Source organism: Typopeltis vanoorti, chromosome 12 (assembly GCF_054136105.1).
Source record: "Typopeltis vanoorti isolate ZY-2024b chromosome 12, IOZ_Tvanoo_1.0, whole genome shotgun sequence".
Lineage (NCBI taxonomy): Eukaryota > Metazoa > Arthropoda > Arachnida > Uropygi > Thelyphonidae > Typopeltis > Typopeltis vanoorti.
This window is the reverse complement of record NC_143560.1, coordinates 28,733,712-28,757,801: the sequence shown is the minus strand read 5'-3', so window position 1 is coordinate 28,757,801 and position 24,090 is coordinate 28,733,712. Positions and strand designations below refer to the sequence as shown.

Below are 24,090 nucleotides of genomic sequence, written 5' to 3'. Positions count from 1 at the left end.
GTGCAATAATAAAACCATATCATTTACAAACTAATTTTTGCACTGTCAAGCATTTTAGATTTAAGTGCTATTATCTGCATTTCAGTTTGCTTTTGGGGAGGGGGGCATTATCCAATAATACTAAAAAAAAATACCTTTCTATCATCCTGCTCGCAGTCTCTGGATATATGGCCAGTTTTTCCACAATTGTAGCATGTCTTACCCTGGTCTCTGCACTCTCTTGCAATATGCCCACTTCTGCCACAGTTATAGCATGACACTGCATCATATAAAAGTTAATTTTAGAAAGCATAAAATGGTACAATGTATTTATACAATACATACATATATATATACACACACACACTCAAAGAAATGGATGAATTTATTAAATTAATAAATTCATCCGTCATTAAACATATAAATAACATTAAACTAATAAATATAAGTCTAGAATATGACCAGTTTTTGCGGCAATTATAGCATGTCTTACCCTGGTCTCCACACTCTCTAGCAATGTGCCCACTTCTGCCACAGTTATAGCATGACACTACATCCACAAAAATACTTATTTTAGAAAGCATAATTTGGTCACGAATTTAATACAAAAATATATATTAGAAAAACGGATGAATTTATTAAACTAATTACATATACTTCTAATATTAATGTTCAAAAACTAAAAATATGAACATTAAAATATTAAATATTTTATACCTTAAAATACAATCAACATAAAAAATGCTGAACAAATATACAATGGAATCCTGGTTTTATGAATTTAAATAGCAAGATATTTGATGTCTGAAGTGAAGATGTATTTTCCCAATTACAATAACTAGTGATGTGTAGTCAATAGTAATTAAAAAAGTTGTTCAAAATCTAAATAAGTAGCTTTCATTTCAGAACTGTCATTAAATAGTTATCTATGAGGCTGTTATGCTAAGGTGTAACGAAAATTGAATTGTAATTTTTAAAAAGCAATATTTTAAAAAACTATTCAGATCTTTTTAGATCAATGCTGAATTTCAATTGTTTACATGTACTAAATTAACATACTTGCAGATTTATAAAATTTTTAATGCAATTCTCCATGAAAAATTTCCAAAAAGATTTAATTTAAATAAAGTACTTTTAAGGGGTTTGGTGCCAAGTTTCCTTAGTAAATGGGTAAAAAAAGCTAGCATATGTAATTGCACAAGTGCATGCTTTTGTGCAATTATACTTATATATTTTATACCTTGGAAGTCTGCTATATATATATATATATATATATATATATATATTGCAGTATACCAAATTGCAGCACTTCATTCTAGGTTTCATGAGATGCCATTTTTGTATAGCAAGCCTATCATAAGTTGAGAAACAAAGATAAGCATCCCAATAGAAAAAAATATAAACTCAAGCATATGGCAAAATACTTCAGAAGAAAATCCCACTAGTTCCTTATTTTTTGTTTGCAACACACCATGGTAAATGTTGCATTCCACATATTGTATGTTGGAGTATACTGTAGTGGAAGTGACTACAGATACAGTTGAGCCTATAGTTATATGAAAACTTTTCATTGCTTCCGACCACACAAAGGACTTGCAGAAATTACTAATTTCTATGCTATTACAAAATGTGAGCTTGAAAGTGATACAAATATCCTTAGGAAAGAGTTGGCAGGTATGTTAAGTCAAGAAAAGTGCACAGTATTTAAACTACAAGAATACTTCTTGTGCAATGTGTTGATGAATACTAGTTTAATTTATAGCCTGTTTCCAAGATTTTGCCACTTCACATTTACACAGGAATTCAACTAGTACAAAATAAGGAACAAGACTAATCTCAGTGTGAGCAAAAAGCTAACTGATTGGCATGCATGGTAGGGTGAAACACTTGAAATCTGAGGTGTGGTGCAAATGAAATGAAATATCATTTTAAAAAAAATTTTTTTAAGGAACACTAAGCAAAAATTTTAAACTTTTGGGTAAGAACTGACAACTTCTTGGAAAGGGAGAAAAAAAACCATGGAACTTTGTGGGAACCAAAAGAACACCTTATAAAGAGAAAACACAGGATGACAGGACACATTAAAAGAATCAGCAGGAGAAATCTCGAATTACCAGAAGGAAAAATAGATCGATTTTGCACTTGAATAGGTGCAAAAACTATCGTAGGAATAAGTGCTAATGGGATTTATGAAAATTAGTTCCATATGAAAATTTGGAAAGATACTACTCATACAAACTTTTGTTGTTTGGGTAGTATCTTTAGTTGAGCTGAATATATGAAAATTTATCAGGGAGAAAAATCTTGGAAGTCTGCTATAAATAAAACCAGTATCAATGTAAGACTCAATTATTCCTGTAGATCATCCTGTAGAACTGAATTTTTAGTTCCACTGTTCAACTGTCACTCATTTGATTAGTAAAAAATGCAGTAGATACAGAACCATGCTCTGGTAAATACATTTATTCTGGAGTTAGAAGCCTCCATGATCATTTGAAATATTTTATAGCTTCATAATTTAAAATTAACAACTTTTCGATCAGGAAAGTCCAACTATGAAACATTTAAGATATAGAAACAAATGTTAACAAATATTTAGCAAGACTGATTTTAGACTCAAAAATCCCATATAAGCAATATGCTAATTCTAAAATGAATGTCACTGTGCCACTGATGAAAGGCAGGTGGGAGACAATCATTTCACAGAAAAGATTGATTAGTAGATGAAGAAAAAACTAATTATGGCTTTTAAAGATAAGCATTCAGCATGGAATTGTTTAAATTAAGGCCTGTCAGTTCTGAAATGGACCCACTTATCCATATAGATTTTATGGATAAGCTACTTATTTTCTATACTGATTGGTTCAGATCTGCAGAGCCTAATCTGTCATAACCAGTAATAAGCTGTTATTATTAGTAACAAAACTTGGCTCAAAGTATAATCAAAATCAATCTAGGTTTACTATCAAAATAAGACTGAAGTGGAAATCAACCACAAGTTTGTATTAGTATTCCATAGTTTAGAAAATCACCTCAAATGACCCCCCTTTGTCAACCATACTGGCTTCTGCTACCAATGAAGACTTCAGTGTCCAAAACCAAATAAGGGAATGCATAGCTTGGTTTCACCTTCATTTTTAGGTCACATGGATATTTATACCATTATAGAGTATCAAATTTGTTTTTATAGATGTTTATAAAAAACTTCTTTAGCTGACATGCACTAGGTTCTTCAGCTATAGAAGTTTTACAAGCTGAAAACAGTTCAGACTAATGGATTCTCATGATCCAAATGTTCCTTTCCTTGTGCAATATTGTAATTTGTCAAAAATTGTTTTCTGTGAAATCTAGCACCACCAGGCAGAAATCAATGGAAATTAATTTTAACTTGGCGATTTGCTGTGTATCATTATTAATATAACGAAAATAAAAAGAAAATCATTGTTAGTTCTAAACTGATGATTTTTTTAAAAAGTGTTTTCCATTTAAGGTTATTTAATTGGTTTGCATGATATTAAAAAAATTCACTTGGAATTAGAGCACTGATAGAATGCCATTTATGCTATCAATGGCAAATATTAGTAGAAATAAAAGTTACTAGCATTACAAACGACAGTTTTTGCATTTGAATAGGTACAAAAACTATCATAGGAATAAGTGCTAATGGGATTTGTGAACATCAGTTCCATATGAAAATTTAACAGAACTTTTGAGTAGTATCTCTAGTTAAAAGCTGAATATGTAAACTTACAATTACTAGTGTCAAAGAAAATAAAGATATGCATTCTAGAAAATTACTACTAAGTAAATCTGATCAAAACCATTTGTAGTGTTCTTTTGTGTAGATTTGATGAACCTAACTGTTCATCAAATCTTTAGCATACTGTGTGAAATGTAAGTAAGCTTGTCCTTGTATATACTCCAGATGACCATAATATGAAGGTCAAAACGTCAGGAAATGAAGTTATTTATAACTGTTGTATGTAAAGTCTACAATGCTGATCACCATGCAACACTAAAAGAAAGGATGGTGGCACTGTACTTTTAGTTTTAAAATAGATTAAAAATTCAGTATTCCTTTAGATACCTCAGAAAAATTTATCTGTAAATGCACCTTTAAAAAAATCACATTTGCAAAAAAAGACAATTACTAAAATTAAAATCACTCCTGGAGCTGTACAGCTAATTAACTAAGCTTCTGAATGGAAAGAAGTCAAAATTCCATGTAGGATAGGCTTCAAAATAGCTTTAACAAAGTGAGGATAGAAATGAATATCACATTGAATAAAAAAAGTTCAAAAACAAATAAATACTAAACCTTGGAGTCTCGCTGAAATAGAAAAGTGATGCAGGAAAATCAAAATCATTTATTGCCATGTGGATGTATTTACCGATCAGAAAAACACCAGCCAGCTTCACATACAGATGCTTTGGCCATAATTCCAACAAGAAATTGAGGGTTTGAGTGAATGAGAGGCAGCACTGAGCAAATCTGAATGTAGTTTACAAATGGACTAACTTTAAGCAAAAAAAATTAGGCAACAAAGTATTTGCCAAAAATTTCTTGTCCAATTATCACTGTAAATATACAAAAATGCTATTAGAAACATCTCTTAGATGCCCTATTTTGCATGTGTACAAGATTGTACATTGTCCATCCTGGCAATTTTCATCCTGGGTCTCCATTTTATGCTCTTAATTAAAAATTTAACTACTTTAGTAATTAGAAAAATGCAAGAATGCTAGATAAAAAATACCAAATACTGGTTTTTTTTTACACTGCAGAAATTAATGCAAATTACTGAATAAACGCATCATTTAACATCAGAAAAAACTGAAAACATTGAACAGGGAAGCAAGAAAAGCCAGTTTCCACTACCCTATTCTCCCCAAACAGGGAAGTATGTATATTCCCCCATTTATTGCATGCTGAACTTCAAAGCTGGTAATTATGAACCAGTGAGGAGAATACTAGGATCCATTCCATGATGGTATCAGATGCTACATAGGAAGAATTCTCAAACATGTAATAGGCTTATGTTGGCAGTTGATGTTTTTTTTATTCACGATTTTAATTCACAACATGAGAAAAATTATTCAACTTTATTTCCTTGTTTCTCTGGTGTTGTTATACCCAGGATCTTCAAAATACATGTGCAGCTACAAAATTATCAGTGACTAATTTAAAAATTCTAACATAACACAAGGAGCACCAATAAATATTCATTTGATCTTAAAATGACTTTCTCCAGATTTTTTTTTTTTGTAAAACGATCGTGTGGCACATTTTTTTACATTCTGCAGCAGATGCCAAAGGTTCCTTCTGTCCAAAGTAAACCAGGTTACAGGTATAAGTATAGGTGACATTAGGATTAGCTCATTGTTAATTTTTAAACTTCTTTACTGTTGTTCTTTGTTTTGAAAATTTGAAAAGGTATAACACAAACAATATAAGCAAATAAGAAATTTTTTCCCTATTCTTTTGTGAATCATACCTTTCACAAAATTCACATGAACTGCCAGCAAAAGCTTTTCTACTCATTTACATATTCTTCTATGCACAGAAAATTCAAGGGATGTAGTAGTTTAGCAGAGGTCATAAATACATCATTTATCAGAAAAAAACTTAAAACATTGAACAGCAAAGCAAGTTATTTTAGTATGTGTTTTAAAACCCAGTTTCCACTACCCTATTCTCCCCAAACAAGGAAGTGTATGTATACTTTGTATTTCATTTTACCTTGTAAAATGCAGAAGCATGTTTCTCATACATTTTTCTGATGACCTCAATACAGAGGTGAAATGTCAATTGTTACTTTCCTAATATTAAGTAAAGTAATTATTTTAACATGTGTATCCCTAAATTCTTAATCACGAATGCTGACCACATGTAACCTTAAAAGAATCAGTCGATAATGCTCTTAATGCAAAGTGGTAGGAAGTAGCTTGTAAGAAGGTTGTCATCCAAATAAATTCACAGCAAATATTGTTGGCAGCTTAAGCATTATCTAAAAATGACAATGGCAAAATGTCAAGTAGATTAGGATTTCAGTTTCCAGCAACTGAACAAGCAAGTTGAATGCAAATGTGACAAAGGCTAAGCCCCAATCTTATTTTATTACAGAAAAATGGCATCAATATTTCTTCAGTTCAGAATATTGTTAACTCTACTAAAAAAATCAAACGACAATTAAAAGTGGTGTTTTTTAAGTCATGCATTAGACTCAGTTTTACAGCCCAGACAGTTTTTTGAAAGAAACTGCACACTGAAATCACAGAATATCAAAGTGTAAATCAATGAAAAGCTTAAATTGATACTTACCTAAAACCTTCATGAGCTGAATGTGCAATCTATATCATTAAAACCAAAAATAACCTGATGACTTTGGCAGTCAGTCAACCTTACATAGTCAGCTCCAACTAAACTTCTAATTAATCCAACTAATGGATTTTCATCAGTTAATTCATGGTTAAGAATTTAGGGATACACATGTTAAAATAATTACTTTACTTAACACATTTGCTGACACGCTACTTGGGCATAGTTTGTTCCCAACGCCAAGCGCTTTTGCGTCTTCAAGGTCACTACGAGTAATCTCGTAGCCGGCTTATCAGACAGAATTTTGTTTTATAAGCCAACTATGAGTAATCTCGTATCACCCCCAACCATATGTTACATGCACTGAAGAATGTGTTTATTGCGTCTAGTCTCTAAAAACCTTCAGTTTCGCCAGGACCAGTACAAGAAAACTTACTGATAATGAATTAGAAGCTTATGCTAATATGAGTGATGAATTTAATGAATTCATCATCGTAAATGGAAGGGAAGGTTCTTTCCATTTCAAATATACACAAATTTGAAATGGTTGAAGCAAAAAATGGGAATGGTAAAATTCAATTAAAATCAAATATCGTTAGGGACCATAATTTGGGTATGTCAGGCATCGATCTTTCTGATCACTTTTCTTACTATTCCCCCTTATGAAAGACAATTAGATGACCAAAGAAACAGGCAATACGCATTTTTGATATATACATTCAAAATGCGCATAAATTTTATAATTACTGGAAACGCAATGTCTGCATTAAAATTTAGAGATCAATTTATCTCAAGTTTTTGTTGGAATGGATGAGCTTATAGCATCACAGCAAATTGTCCTGTTTGCCAGGAAAAACCACCATTGTGCGTGGAAAATTGTTTTAAAGCGTATCATTTGTAATTTGAATAAATTGGTTTTTATTTTATTGATTTCATGTTATATTTTCATTGATTAACTGATTCACAAATTACGTGTTTACTACGGATTAGCTCGCACTTGGCATAGGAGGTTGGTAATCGACATACGAGTATATTCGTAGTTGGCTTCTGAGGCACATATAATATACTATATTTTAGTTGAAATTATTTCGCTTCTATCAAGCCCCCCCCACCGACATGCTCTCTGCTTTATTCAGAATCCAAGGGTCCAAATTAAAGTAATTATACTAAGGGTTAACTCGTGCTTGGCATAGGAGGTTGGTAAATCGACATACGAGTATACTCTTAGTTGGCAGCGAACGTGTTAATATTAGGAAAGTAACAATTGACGTTTCGATCAGTGTTGAGGTCATCAGAAAAATACATGTATAAGAAACATGTTACATGCTTCTGCACTTTACAAGGTAAAATGAAAGTTGCTTATTAATATTTTTATCTAGCTAGACCTCTAGTGAGAAACTAAAAAAATATTAAAAATAGAATAGTTAAAATAAATTTTTAAAAATAAAGAATAAATTAACAGAACACATTAAACATTTCTAAAGTCTTCTCATATTGAGATTTTGTTCCTGTTGCTACCCTTGTAGCAACCGGAACAAGCCTAGAAGAAAATTTATTAATAAGCAGCATAATTTAACCTTGTAAAATGCAGAAGCATGTAACATGTTTCTCATACATTTTTCTGATGACCTCAATACAGGGGTGAAATGTCAATTGTTACTTTCCTAATATTAAGTAATTATTTTAACATTTATCCCTAAATTCTTAATCATAAATGCTGACCACCATGTAACCAAGAATCAGCTCTCAATGCAAATTAAAGATATGGGTACCATAAACATATCCGAGAATTGGTGTTCTCAAAGGTGCACCAATGCAGTAAAAAAAAACTATGAAATGGCTAAATGCTGCAAACTTGAGTGCTTGCCATTTGGACAAGAGCCCTGTTCCCTTGCAAATGTCATTGGGCACAGTTTTGCCCACCCAGGTTTCCACTCACATCCAGACAATACTGTAGTTATACAAGGCCAAGGCTGACTTTCTAGTAATACCATTCTCTTCCAATTCCTGCACTGATGACCTGGGCAAAATTCTCTATACCATGAACAGCTCTAGCCATCTAGTAGCTCCATTTCACCTACTCAGCCTGGAAGAAATCTGAAGAATCCTTAATAATGAGGGAAATCCTGAAGGAATCTGATCCTGACAATATCCCACATATTCTGTTAAAAGCTTGCACTCCAGAACAACACCTATCCCTTATCACCTCTTCAATCTGTCAATTCAATTGGTAACTATCCTACAACATGGAATCAGGCCCATATCCGCCTATCACAAAGAAAGGATCTTCCAAAACTACCATACAATTGGTCCATTCTCTAAAATCATGGAAGAGTCAAAACAACCTTGCTTTTACAATCCATTTCAGGACTGAAAACTGCTACAGAAAATCATGTTCTGCCCTTCTATACCTATGCACAACTGGATTGCCAAATTTTGCATTGGCTTCTCACATATCATGCTGGACAGTTTCACCTCCTCAGGTTTTCCCACCAATGCAGGAGTGCCCTAGGATAATTTATATACAAGAGTGGCTTTCAACCACTCTTGTATATAAATTATCTGCTCTTGCAGATATCCAATCCCATCAATAGCTCTGATGACATGGTAGTCCATTCCCTATTTTCATTTGACAAATCTTAGTGCTCAAGTATTAGATTCTTCAAGATCCACAGCCTCAACTCCAATCTCCTAGCTATATCCCAATGGAGATAACTTTGTCTTGTCTGATCTATCCCTCCCATCTTCAGTAATACTGAGATATCCAAACATGATCAGGTTTCCCTTCTTAGACTGATCAAGATCTCCAGATAGTTCTATGAATTAATTACTATTATTCCTCTACTCCTCCAAAATCATTAGAACAAGAGCTGCTGCTAATTAACACCCTTTTACAGTCCATCTTGAAACTTGCTTCCTCTTGCATTCCATCCACATGTTCTTTTGAATAGTCTCTCTCCTACTCTGCCTTCCCCAAAGATTACAACCCTCAGCTGTTCAAGCAGAATGTGAAGAGATTCCTCCTTTCTTCTTGTACACACATGACATTGAAGTGCCATGTCTTGTAGCCTATAGCACTAATATGCTATAGGCCACAAGAGCTTTTTAAACTATGGAGCTGAGTTTTATTGAAAAAAAACTTGGATTTTGAGAAAAATTAGAGTGAATAAATAGGATGAATGGCAATATCATTAAGGCAGGAACATAGAATTTCAAATGCTTTCTCAATGGAGAACCCACAGAATAAAATTCATATAGAAAGAGAATTTAGCAGACACTAAACTAGCCATATACAAGACTGTTCCAAGATGGAGCTGAGTTATTGAAAAAAAAAAATCTTTGATTTTGAGAAAAATTAGGATGAATGGCAGTATCATTAAAGATGATATTAGAAAGGAACTCAGTTATGGATATGGTCACACAGAGAATGGGAAAGGACAGCTTACCAAAATAGGTGTCTGATGCAAAGATCCTGAGGAAGGCCAAGATGGATACTAACTGAATCAATCAACCAAGTTTGATTTAGTTAGAAGTATCTTAAAAGATCAAAATATTAGATAAAGCAATAATTTAGAGGAAAATTGTTGAAATTACTAAACTTAATCATGTACTGCCTATATGCCTCTTAAGGTTACATATCAAGTAATGCCTCAGAAGCAGCTGACAAGTCAGACATTAAATTGTGTTCAATGCAAAGGCCTTGAAATGGTAAACAGCAATGTTCACATCCTGGAGATAGTTTTCACACTATACAATGTAAAAACATACTTGCAGATGTTCAGCTGACTCAGTTTCTTTTGCATGAGTAAAAGAAAATTCTTATCGATGTTTCTAACCTGGACCAAAAGAAATCCCACTAGGAATTGCCATGCATATTCAAATCTCAGGTGAAAAGAAAGATGTAAGGTTAATTCCAGATTATAATTTTATTCTCTAGTTGTTGCTCAATACAGCTTTGCAGATTGTCTACATATGGTTCCTACCAGTCCTTTGCATTCTTGTCAACATTCAATTTCTGACCATTCCCTTTTAGACTGAACTCAACTAGTTTTCTCTTCAAGTTTACTCCTTAGTAGAAGAAAATAGTAACATTTTATAATGTTTTTTCCATGAATTCACTAAAGCAAACCATGCACATCCTCCAAACTCTAGGTATTTTCTATGAACAGAACACTGTATTTCAAATAGGAATTCAAAAACATTTAAGCATTGGATTTATACAACCATACCCAAAGCTTGTGAAACTCAATTTTTAATAAGCACCTCAGAACTAAAGACAAATCAAACATAGGGGAGTCTTGTAGGAAGTGGTTTCTAATCTTAAAATTATGGCATTTTTACAAGTGTATAAATGAAGTGACATAGTAAAATGCACTTTTCTTAGAAAAGGTAATTTTCTAAGATTAGAAATTCAACTTTGCAAAATCTAACAATTTCAACTGCTAATGACTAACTACATGAAGAAAATATAAGGATGCAAGAAAAGTCTTTTCACAAAGTAAAATTGAGAACTTCTGTTTGCTTGCTTCTGAAAGAGGCAGAAAAAGATTTTGGTAAAAAAATTTTACATCACTCCTCAAGATTTTCTATAAGACAGTTGAATTGTCTCAAAAACTCATTGGGCCACCCAGGAAGTCCCAGAAATTTTTATAATGCATGTCACATCCATTATGTCCTTGTCAATAGTTCAACTGAAACATTCCATTAACTTAGGGATAATCTCTTATAAACTTACATTTAATGAATTCAAGACAGGATGTGATGTACAAAACTGTCATAGTTATGATCATATTATGACAAGCATACAACCAGTGTGCAAGATGTCACTGAGTATACAGAAATTTTAATAAAGTTACAATAGGAAATCATTTTGCAAACCATCTGGAAATGCTAGTTCAAGGAAGAGAACTAGTCCAATTAAATCATACATGACAGCTACTGCCAGTTCCTTTTCTTCCATTACTCAGAATTGTCCAGAACAATTTTCTGCTCTTGTCAATGTGCATTTTGCAGTTTCCAACACCTGGCAAAGGAAACTCCTGCAAAGGTGTAGATTTAGCATACACATTTAATTAAAAAATATACAGCCTCAAAAATGTTCTAAAGGAAGAACAGTGTATTGCAATATTTGCAAAATGAAATAAAACAATGATTCCAATAAAAATTTAAATATTCAGGAGTGATGAAAATGCTTTTTGATATACATTTCAGAGTTCCAAAGAATGCTCTAAACAAAGCATTCAGTCACAAGATTGGTTCTTGGATGAAACTGAACAAAAAATCTGCTGAAAAATGAGAATTCACTCCCTGACAATTAAAAGATTGGATAAAAACAAATGCATAGTAAGTTAGGTTGCAAGACAGTTTATACCATTTGATATATAAAGCCTACCAACTGAATCTTAGTAAAATAAACTTTAATCCCAGAATCTGTATATTGGTGAATGCTTAAGATAACAAATTATAAAATATAAATACTGAAATTCGAAATTTTATGTTAAGATACATTTTCAAATATAATAAACTTGAAATTCCTATGTACAGGGGCAAAAGTGAAGATGGCAATTATGTTATTCACCTATTAGCTTATAGGAGAGTTATGCTTGCCATCTTCACAACTCATTTTTCCTGCTAATGCAAAATGCTTTAATATACACATCAACTATGTGCTTACAAGTTAAAATTCTGGATTTCATAATTAAAACTGGGAAAAAAAAAAACAATTCATATCAGAACAATCACTATATAAAGAATCCCCTGCAAAATTCATGTGGGATATAATTTTGCAACTGAAACTATTCACATTGAAATTTAATCATGAGGTAAATTGGAAAGTATCATAATCTTATACATTAATGTAAATACAGTGACAGCAAAAATAGAATGAAACAATTACAACTTGCATAGAAAGACATTAAAAATCTGTACATTAAAGATTGGCCTACATTAAAACAATACAATTTATTTTGACATTAGAAAGATTCTGTAACTAAATAATTGATTAATTTATATTTCAAAGTAAACACTTATCTAAAGATAATAGCATGCAAGAACTTCATTGTATTTTACAATACATGCAACTCAATTTATGTACATACCCTTTATTACTTATGTTTGTATTGAAATAACCTGCAATTGATTTGATTAGAATGATTATAACTCACCCCTAATAGGAGAGCTAACAGTAAGGGATAGTCAGACTGCCGTTTAGACAGATTGTGGCCAGTTTGGTGGTTATAGTTGACTGGCTTCATTCAGGTGCAGGGAGTAATTCCTGTAAGGCCATTAATAAGAACTATACTAAAAGTTTTTTTTTTGTTATTTCTTTCCTCCTTTCTTTCTCTAAATGGCAGGTCTGAAGAGGTGGTTTATCAGATATGGATATATATATATATATATATATAGCTTATAATAAACTAAGAAATTTGAGAAAAGCACCCTCACTCAGTTAAGAAAAAATCACATGCTAATTCAGTCATAAAATAGATAAAAATTGATTACAATGCATGTCTAAAGTTATTTCACTGTATACATAACTGAAAAAAAAAAACATTAACTACTGCTTCAGTTTCATTTTAGGTAAAACTGAATGATGTAGAACAAATACAAAAAAATCAATTTTTCAGTAAAATAAAATCAAACTTAAAACACATTTATAGGGAATTCAAATATGTATTATTATATTGTACAAATATAGTACCACATATACCCTTTACTAAATTGTAAGTGTAGTAATCAGCACATAAGAATGGACAAGAAAACGTGTAATATGGATTCATTTTGTGGTAGTTCAATCTTAGCATTAATTTACATAACTAGAAAATGAACAAGATCAACTAAAATCCTCAATAGTGTACTTTATCATAGCAATTCTTTAGAACTGCACAGAATCAGTGTAAATGGAAGTTTATACAGTGAAAATGTATTTGGTAACAATCAATATAAGTAGATTAAACTTTTACCTCACTAATGCTTGTAGTAAACTAGTACTGTTTCAAATTTCTTATCATAAAAGAAATTGTCTATCAGGTGACTAGAAATGTTTATGCAGTTTAGAATAAAACTTTTAAAAAATAAGCACCCTTTCCAAATTTTAAACCTTACTCATACATTTTAAGGAGGGAAAAACCTTTTGCATCTAGCATGTGCTATGCATGATATTCCATTAACGATAAAGGTGAATATTTAAACTTCCCAACCAGGGTTGTGGGAAAATATCTAGGTGTCACTGTTACAAAGTGCATGTGAAATTTGAACCTGTGCAGCATCCTCCAAATAGGGCAAGTGCAAGTAGAAATACTTGCAAATGTTTGGACAAAAGGAACTTTACATAATTTAGTGATTGCTTGTGTAGTTGCTTGCTTACACAAAATAAACATGTTTGAAGAAATGGAATAGCCATGTTTTTCATTATGCTGGTTTTTTTTTTGAGGCGCACTTCATGCATTATTGGTATCAATAGCTTCCATATCTTAGAACTGCATGAACTAACTTGTCACCTGATTAATTTGGTATCTTCCCTTATACTATTATATTTAAGGTTGATACATTCTATTATATTTAGTTATAATGTTCTATAATTTATAAAATAAACTAGTAAAAACAACTAGAAATATTAAAAAATCAAATTAGTTAAATGTTTGTAACCATTCTCAGATTGGACAAACAGGGCAACTAGAAAAACAAGCATTTCAATGTTATGAAATCTAAAATTTCATTTCGAGAGGGCAACAATATTTAATGCAGACATTTGTGTGGATTTATGTTAATTGTTTGGAACAGTTTCATTATCCTATATATGCTTTTATGCACTAAATTCATAATGGATATTCTCAAAAGGACCATTGTGAAGGACTAGTTTTTTTTAACCAGTAGAGCAATGACAATCATCCACAAACATGGGAATGATTGTCACTCCTCTTGCCAAGACTATTTCCAGTGGCCATTAGCCATTCCAATATAAATGAGGTGCACTAGTCAAAGCTACATAATGCTGATGTAGATATAGTATATAGATAAATACTGCAAAGAATTGACAATCATCTACATACTGCTAAAATCCTGAAGAATAAAAATACCTCAAGGATGCAAGAGCATTATTCAGTAATTTAAAAATTCAATGAAAATTTAAAAAACTAATCCTCCAAAGATGACCAATCCTTTCAGAAATATAAATCAAGGTTTTAATAATTGTAATGCATAAAAGAATATATAACAGAGAATCATTGAATTAAAAACAGTTGAAAGGAAAGATAAATACATATATATATACACACACACACACACACTCCCAACTTCAGAAGCACACTTCATGAAAAATTTAAATTTTGAAAGATTTCAACACTGAATGCTATTAGAATAACTATCATTTGAAGAGCTTGGAGATAAGCAGTCACACATTCAGAATTTTAGATAAATTGTTTGATTTATCTAAAGAGAAACACTCAGAGAGTGTTTTCCTGTTAAACTGATGCATCTTTCTCTAGGAAAAACTTTGTACCACTGACCTGTGAAGAACATTCTTACAGAATACTATTCAGCAAGCATTACAAAATTCTTTTTATCTAATACCAAAATCTTAGTGCCAATACCATGTTGTTTACATTCGGCTGACTATGTTCAGAAAATTGTAGGGATACTAAAAATCTGGTTTATGAAGACTGAAATAATAAAACAAAATAGTCACTCCTATATTGAAAAACAATTCTGATTTAACTCATCAAAGATCTGATCAAAGAAACAAACCTATATATATGGGCAGGCTCTGTTTCCATTTAGAACTTCAGACTGAATAATGTAACATGCACTATCAGAATATTGGGATCTAGGAACACTTGATAACTGACCAACAATGGACAAATAATAAATGAAAGTCAATTAAACAAGGATTAATTAAGAGTGCATGTATAATCTGCAATCAATATGGTGAAAAAAATGGCATGGCATCACTTAACCATGCAATCACTGAATTCAATACAGAACCCTTCAGCAACACTTGATTATGTTACAACAAAAACTGGCTGAAGTTTGGAAACAGTAAATTAACTACAAAACACACCGCAGGATAGTGCAAATTATGCAAAGTGTAAAGATCTAATATCATGCCAACAGTGGTAGTGCAAACATCTAAAAAAACCACAAAATGAACAAAACCAGAAGCCTTTAGCTAAGACTAGCTTTTTTTTTCATGTATGTTACCCACTCATCATAAAACAGTTAGTTGCATAGTTACTCGTGAAGTTACAAATGCTAACAAATTATATAAACCCTACTCTTCATGCAAAAAGTGGACTGGCCAAAGAAGCCTTCCCCTCATTTTTAATGACAAATGCAAGTCCCCATAGAGTGGTCAGTAGCCATGCAACTGCTTTCTTAAATGCTGCATTTCAAAGTTAAATAAAATCCCATTTTGTGCAGTTTTCAGCTACTCACCAGCTCAGCCAATGACGTTCATTTGTAGAAATTTTTTTCTTAACACTTTAATTGGAATCCTCATAGGCATAAGCAAATGAGCAAGACTTAGCATGCCATTCCAGCATGTTAGATGTGAACATAAACGTCAGTCCAATTCACATATTTAAGACTGATATGCAACTGAAGTGATCAATTACTTGCAACAAAAAAAGCACTAGAACATTTTAATTAGTGCTAGAAAATGAATTTATACAGCTGAGAAACAATTACCACATATCCTTAACATGCCCACATTTTATTTTCTGAATATTAGCAGCCTAGTTTATCATCTTGTTCAGCAACTGATTAAGATTTCAAACTTTCTTGGTTTCCAGCATTCTTAGTGTCCCAGTAATTTTATCATATCCCTAGGCCAAAAGAAATACATGACAGTTCTGTTTATTAAGTAGTGAAGTCCAAACTAACTCAGTAGCAGTCTAAAAAATATACTGAAAGAATTAAAAAATTCACTGTGACACTCAGTTTGGAAACCGAGCTAGCTATAAGTTCACCGTTTTTTTTTTTGTAAAATGTTGCTAAGATTGTCAAAAATTAAAGTATTATGAAGGCTTTTATTAAAATATTTGCATTTGATTATCAGCAAATTTTCTGTCAAACATACCAATTAACTTCTATGACTTCTAGATTTAGCATATTTCAACATTTCTCATGTTCAACATCATTTTACTGAGATTGTTGACATGCAAGTTCAAGTATGTCCTTTCTAGTGGCTGTCTACTTTTAAAGCCTCATCTACCAAAAATGAATGCTAGAGACACAAGGAAATGTGTTAAACATACTAGAAAATGCCAAATATTAGAAGGTCATCTTCTATAGAAGCAATTTATCATTTAGTTCAATAAATAAAAAAAATCCCTTCCTTTTTCTCCAGGAGCCCTGTGCTTAGGTAAGTTAGATGTTTCAAGTGAATCAACACAATTAGCTGTTTGATTCACCTGGGGAAAGGTTATATAGGCCTCCTATAGAAATCACTGATAAGTTTCAATCTAGAAACAAATCAGATAAATCAGAAGACATTACTTTCTCAACTATGTGCATGATATTTAACTGCTCCACCTACTAACTTCTGTCACACTTATCAACTAAATGGCTTCAAAATCTAACATCTACTTATATCACAAAATGTTCTATTTTATTATTCATCTGTTAGCTAATCCCTTGTTGATACACTGACGTTTGTCAAGTAAATCAAATTAGATGGAACAACTAAAAACAATGTCAAAAAATATAAAGCTAAGCATAGTTACAAGATTACACTCAAATATAAAAAAGGTAATTGTAATGATACATTTTTGGAAAAAATGTAAGTTAGGAATCAGAAAACTGAACAGCTAGCAACTACAAAAACTATAGAGCAACATCTTTCATAAATCTTCCCATGCATATTGTATTGCAGAGTTAAAATTCACTTAACAAGCATCTTAGACTATTCCATATGAAAACATGTTAATAATACAAATAATCATTTTGGTTTAGCAAAAACAAAAGCTGAAAAGTAATAAGACCAGTTCTTGGCAAGTTATAGCTAGCCCAAAGAATTAAAAAGTATTCTTTATGGTAATAGAACCAGTTCAAGAATGACATTAATAGCTAGATTAACAATAAGCAAGCAAAACTTATTTCAAGAGCAACCATGAAGAACAGTGAATCAGAAAAAGGAACTATGCTGAGATCAAAACAAGCTAAATCTGGACAGATTTTGCTTGATTTCTCATTTTTGGACATAAATGGAGGTGAATTTCATAAGGGTTCTAAATTTGACATTTTCACCCATATCCCGATGAGGCAGAGAACAGTCTCGGCCATGCAAACTGTCAAGGAAGACCACAACTTGCTTTCATGGCTATACTTCAAAGAAAGTTCTTACAGAATCAACCAACATTCTAAACTTACCTAATAACACTTCTGTATAGCAGTATAAAGAAGCAGTAACATCCATTTCATGACATCAAGTCATGAAATGATACACAGACCAATTACACAAATGGTTTTTGTTAAGATTAAGTGAATGTGTGCTAATGACAGTAAATGTCTTCTGTATGAAAGCCTATTAATTCCATTAATTGCAGAATGAAATATTAACTTTTAAAAGCTATCTGAAAATAAATACAGTCCACAAGAAAATAAAAACGATTCAGATAGGCAAATATTTTTTTTAACCATCAATAAGTGACAATACTAATGTAAAGTTTTACCAAATGGGAAAATCTCGAAAAATCGGGTGGAAAACGGTACTAGTCAGGAGAGCGGGAGAATGGGTCAAAAATCTGGAGTCTCCCGCCTAAATTGGGAGAGGGATGGCAGGTATGATGCAGTCAGCTTCAGAACCCATAAGCCACGCCTCTTGATTACGTAGTGTAGTGCTCACTAAAAAAAAGAACATGACGAAAAAATTAGCAGGAAAATAAATAAAAGGAAGCAATTACTTCAGTATTTGTACACGGAGTTTAACATTTCAAATGGATGGATTCTAGAATAGCAACCATAGTTCAGCTGTTTCCTGCCAATTTTGTAGGTATGGTTTAGGGATGGGAAAAAGTAGGTTAATTGCATGGGTCATGTTCATTCCAGATGGTTAAGCAGATGAATATCAAGTGTTCCAGTAGTCATAACAGGCAACAGCACAATTAATTGATTTAGTGCAATGATAGTTGCAATCACTAAAACCTACAGGTGCAAATAACAGAAGTCACTGCTCTAGCTTGGGGGGGAGGGTTCAGGCATACAATGCCTAGATAAGAGTATTTAAAACACACTGGGAACACTTCCAAAAAAATTTTTTAAGAATATAATTAGTCAAATTTAATATTAATGTATTGTCAGCTTATCAAAAAGTACATATTACGATAACATTAACTGAAAATACTTTATCACAGGAAATGCTAATTTACATAATATACACACATTTCTACTATGATCAATTATTGCACAAAATAAGGACAGGTCATTTGTCTGGTTCAGATTGGCAAATCACATGATTTAGCCTAGAAATCAAATGTGCTATGCCTTCATTTGTTTTAGACTAATTTGAGATCTCAATATAGCAAATGCTGTTATAACACTAACAAATGTCTAGAAAGTCTCCATAGATGATACTATGTTGGGAAAATTGACTAGAAATATTCTTGCAGCTGTTGAGTTTGCTGTAGTGAAAGTGAACTGTATTGTTTGTTTCTTTTATCTTAAAATGGCTAGAAGAATCCATCTCCATTAAAACAAAAGAATAATCATTCTTCATGAATCATACCTAACAAACTACAAGATTTGCAAGTAACTACTTCCTGGTGCTGTGAATAGATGTCCTAGAACAAAATTATCCTATACTGCAGGTCAGGATGATAGTTTATAGACTAGCATAGCAAGTATACATATAAAAATCAATAACTTCAGGAATCAAACTCTGCAACATCAGAATATGTTTTAAAAATGACCTTAAATAAGATGAAAACCATTTCTCTCATCCAAAAGAAATAATGCAAAATAGAAAATGAGCTTGGTTTGTCTCTACAGCAAGATATCTGGATACCTCAATTCAACCTCTACCCATAACTGAAGGCTGTTCATTTTTGGCAGTGATGGAATATGTAAAGATTTATTAAAAGGCAGCTCTAACTTATGAAGCATCCAGTCAATTTTATGAGGTTGAATTATCACAGGAATGGAGTAAAAGGGATTCACATTGTTTGTACCAAAACTGGAACAGGGAACTGATAAAACTGATTTGTAAAACCAATGTTGCTAACATTTTTTCATTTAGTTTCTAGCACCAATCATGAATTTTGTAATAGGAGATGCACTCTAGAATTAAGTATTAGACACAAAAGGTCACTGTTCACAACTCAATGAGAATGCCTAATTTGCTAAACTACTCTCCTTTTGCTTAGTACTACAACTCACAAAAATAAGTGCCAAGATATATCAATGTTTTCAGTAAATGTACTAACAATTTCAATTTTGTCAATTTCAAACTTTGCCAATGCAATAAGAGTGGTAGATTTTATTCAGGTAGATGTTTCCATTTTTACATAGCATAGCAGCATGAATCATTGGATGTGAGCAGTTACGTTCTGATAAAATGGGACAATGAATGCTATAACCTAGTTGCTGCTACTCAGCATCGTCATACATTCAGTGAAATGTTTTCTCTAGTAGAATAATAAATATCACAGAACATGAATAATTTAAAAATGGTTCCAGGAGCAAGAAGGTACCTTCAGCACTTTAATGTCTTCAGTGTTTTGGCAATATCAGATTCCATCTCAGAAAGCTGATACTATTCTGGAGATAGATATTTTGGATATCTAGAAGTTCGTGATGGCAGTATCTCATGTACAATTTAATTCAAACAAGATTCAGATGTTGACAATCTCACTGGTTTTATACCCAGCAACTTCAGAGCAGTTTGTTATAGTATGCACATAATGAATACTTAGTCCTAATATCCAAAATTTCCATTGGTTGGATAAACTTCAGTCTTTCTTAAAATGATCATCTCTCAGACATTATCATTTTAAGATAAACACATCCGACAGATAACACCAAATTAGAATTTTGAACTGTTCCTACTAATTGTACACACTGAGAAACTGTGCTCTATACATAAAACCAGAAAAATATTAGCAGCTAAATAAATTTGAGTTGTCATAAAAATTACAGATGAATTACTTAGTTTGTCCAATAAGCTAGCCACTTGGCATATAAAACAGCTTAATCAAGCCAACCTATAGGCCAACTAAAAAGCAGCCTATGATTGAATGGCTAAACATTATCTGTAAATCATGACAATGCTCTCACTACATATACAGCATTTTTTAAAGAAAGCTAGTATACACTAAACATCTCACAATTCAACTAGTCCAACCTCAATAATTAAAACCTGCATCAATCCAAACTATCATGCATAAGCTACAGCTAAACCCAACAGTAACAAAAAACTTATTGGGAAGTATTTTTTAGGAATTAATTTGATGGAAGTAACTAATGTGCAAAAGGAAACAAAACTTGAACAAACTAGAAAAGTGCAAATTGGACAAAGAAATATGGAATCAGTAAAGCCTGAAAGAAATAAAGCTGTCTTCTCTACTGAAAGATTGTGGTTACATAATGACTTGACTGGAAATTAACAAACTAGTGTACATTTAGTTAATCTAGATAGAAAACTTGAAATGAAGTTTGAACTCTGAAATCCCCACTTTTAGCTTTTCTCCCATCTACTTAAACAAGTTAGTAAAATAATTACTAAAAGTGCAATTTTTTATCATGAAGAATCTTGTAATCAATATCTTGATCATCCAACTGACTGGTTATAATTAAGATTTCATTGCAATTTTACTTCATGACCAGACCTTACTATTTCTAAGTTACAGTAATGGCCACTTTGCATCTACGTTAGAAAAAAAAATTACAATGCTATTCTGATGATCCTATTTTGCAAACAATTAACAATGGTAGAAGAAATTAAGATTATGCTTATATTTATAGAAGATTGCATGTAGACAAGGGAAAAAAGGACAGGTAAAGCAATTTTCATTGGGAAGAAAGCTGTGCACAGGATAGTAAAGAAATCTTAGTTTAGACTATCAACATATACTACTTGAGAGTATATACCAGAAAATAAAACTAATATATATATATATCAGTTATGTTAACAGAATGGATAAAGCAAAAACTATAATAATGCTATCTTAAAGACAAGAAACAAAACTGGTAAATTCAGAAGTCTACAAGACTAAATCAGATTTCAGTGTGAAAAGTAAACTTCAAATTTGAAAACAAATTAACTACACGGAGCTGAAATAAGTGCAGAAATAAGCAAATAGGAATATGGAGCAATTACAATATTAACTAACAACCAGTATACAAGATGTATATAAACCTGATATTTTAATACCAAAACAAAGAAACCATGGAAAGGAATAAACTACAGCACTTGATGCAACTTTAAAAGTGCTGGTGTCAATTTAGTTATGAAACAGCTAATTTGGATAATGAAAGATAATGGTTATCAGCCAAAGTCAAAGAACATTAGTTGCTGCTTCATTAAAAAAAAAAATCTGCTACATTTCAGTTATAGCAGTCCAATTCACTGAAGAGAAACTCAATATTCTAATCACTTAAACCAGGGCTGTCCAAAACACTGCCCGTGGGCCGCATGTAACCCCATGCAATTTTATTTTATTTGGATTTTAACGAGTAAAAAATAAAATTTGAATTAAATGAGCCTTAGATATTTTAATTCTATCACTATGTTGATAATTTTATTTGGTGTTTTTACATCACTATACCTACATGTTTTTCAAATATTAGATGTGTCAAAAAAGCATTCTTACACTGTTTTGTTCCAATGCGCATGCTCCAGGCGCTCATGAGAAACATGAGCGTGTGATTAGTGTTATTCATTTGTTCAGCTTTCGAGGTTGTCACTGCTGCTCACCAAATTACTAGATATGCATTGTGATGCAGCCCTCGGATTACCTAAGGTTGGATAGCCCTGACTTAAACTATGAATTATTTCAAAAGTTCTGCAAACCTATAGCACAAAAGACTTGCCAATTTGCTTTTAGTTACCTTTATCTCAGAAAAAATGAACAAACTTACGAATCTAAGTAATTTGATTACTCATTCCTATGAATTTACAATAAAAAATACAAAGTAGTAAGAGTGAATTAGAATTAAAGATGACATTAAAGAAAATGGTGGAATATAATACTATCCTATATCTTATATTTATTCTTTGAAAGAAGTATCAAACTTTATAATGGAACAAAAATGGTTTCACTGAGTGGAATCTAGCATACTTATCAACTGCATTCTGCAAGAACACAAGAAAAGATAATGTAGTTAAGCAATATTCACTAGTGGACCTACAGAAACAAAATAAAAGCACCATTTTGGCTGAAAGACTGGAAATTTAAATACTTGGCAAGTCAAATAAATTAAAATGTTTGAAATGGCTGGATTGGAACAGAACCTCAAAATTTTAGCACTCTTCTCACAGAACTAGCTATGCATCTCAAACCATTAAGATTTCTTGAATATTAATTTACTAATGCAACATTTTCTTGCTAATAAACAATTAGCACTACACAACATTTATCAGAATAAAGAAATTTAAGAACATATCAAAGACATTGCTTTAATTAAATTCATGAAAACTGAATTAAAATATGAAATTAAAAATTATGGAAATTTTGAACAAGCAACAAAATTTAAAAGCCAGGAATGAAGCCATTTAATTATCCAACAACAGTTCTTTACTGACACTAATGGCACACATGCCAATGCTTTTTGCCAACTTTCCTGAAAAGATTCAAAAAAAATCTTCACTGTTGCTAAAATCCTTTGTAGAAAAAAAAAATGTATGCTTATATTTTGAAATGATACAATACCATGTCTCAATACCTGAAAAATCAAAAATCTCAAAAGCAAATATGCAAACTTTAGACTTTTAACAAAATTTTTGGACACCAGAATAGTAGATGAGGAAAATCAGTAGTAGAAAATGGCATTTAGTTTCTCATGCACTGAGAAATTTTACCAGTCTAAACAGTATTGATGAAAGGGAAGGATACAACATGCAAATCAAATTTTCCTGTTATGCACCTGCTACCAATGATATACTAATCCAAACATTACGATTACTATGAGTACATATTCAAATAGAACTGTTCATTTTAAGAGTACCTTAACTGAAAAAAAGTTGATCTTTAACAACATGTTAAAGAACTGAATAAGAGTGATTTTAGGACATATTATAAGCATTCAATGTTTCAATTAATATATATACTTTACATACTCACAAATAATATGCATCTCACTTTTGGAAAATTAACAAAAATAAAATGAATCTGTCACAAAACCCAAAGTGCAATTTAATGGTACTTCAGCAAGATGAAAAACTTAAGCGAAGAACAATCTAGAAAAAACAAAACATTTTAGAATTTAGAAAATCAGGAATCTGACAAGAATTTTAAACCCGTACAATAAGATAAATATTAAAATATTTACCTTACATGTTGAAGTGATTATGAACCTCAAATTAGGCTGCAGCTACCATTTGAAACAAGCCATATCCTTTTGTCCATTTAAGTCTTATTCAATGCAGCAAATTAAATGAAAATTATGACCATGGTGTTAAAATATTAAAGCTGCTTTTCAATTCTTCACCATCCAAATTAAAATTTCTTTCCACGTGTAGTCCTTCCTCCAATACAAAGAAATATCAATGTATAAAATCAGCATTCAGCTGCTTTAAAATCTGATGCAACAGCAAATGAGCATTTCAAGAGCAACACCAAATGAAAGTATCAAATCACACT

At 31.8% G+C, this 24,090-nt stretch overlaps 1 protein-coding gene across 2 annotated transcripts in view; it reads right to left on the bottom strand.

Moving 5' to 3' along the window:
- Positions 1-24,090, bottom strand: part of LOC150100649 (uncharacterized) — a 43,824-nt gene that overhangs the window by 4,448 nt on the left and 15,286 nt on the right. The window contains exons 3-4 of one of the 2 annotated variants that reach the window (XM_090402021.1): positions 473-529; positions 135-259 (exon numbers count right to left, since the gene is read on the bottom strand). In XM_090402021.1, the coding sequence (XP_090258147.1) occupies positions 135-259; positions 473-529 (182 nt within the window). The remainder of the gene's footprint in view (positions 1-134; positions 260-472; positions 530-24,090) is intronic. The other variant, XM_090402022.1, reaches the window with a different exon arrangement.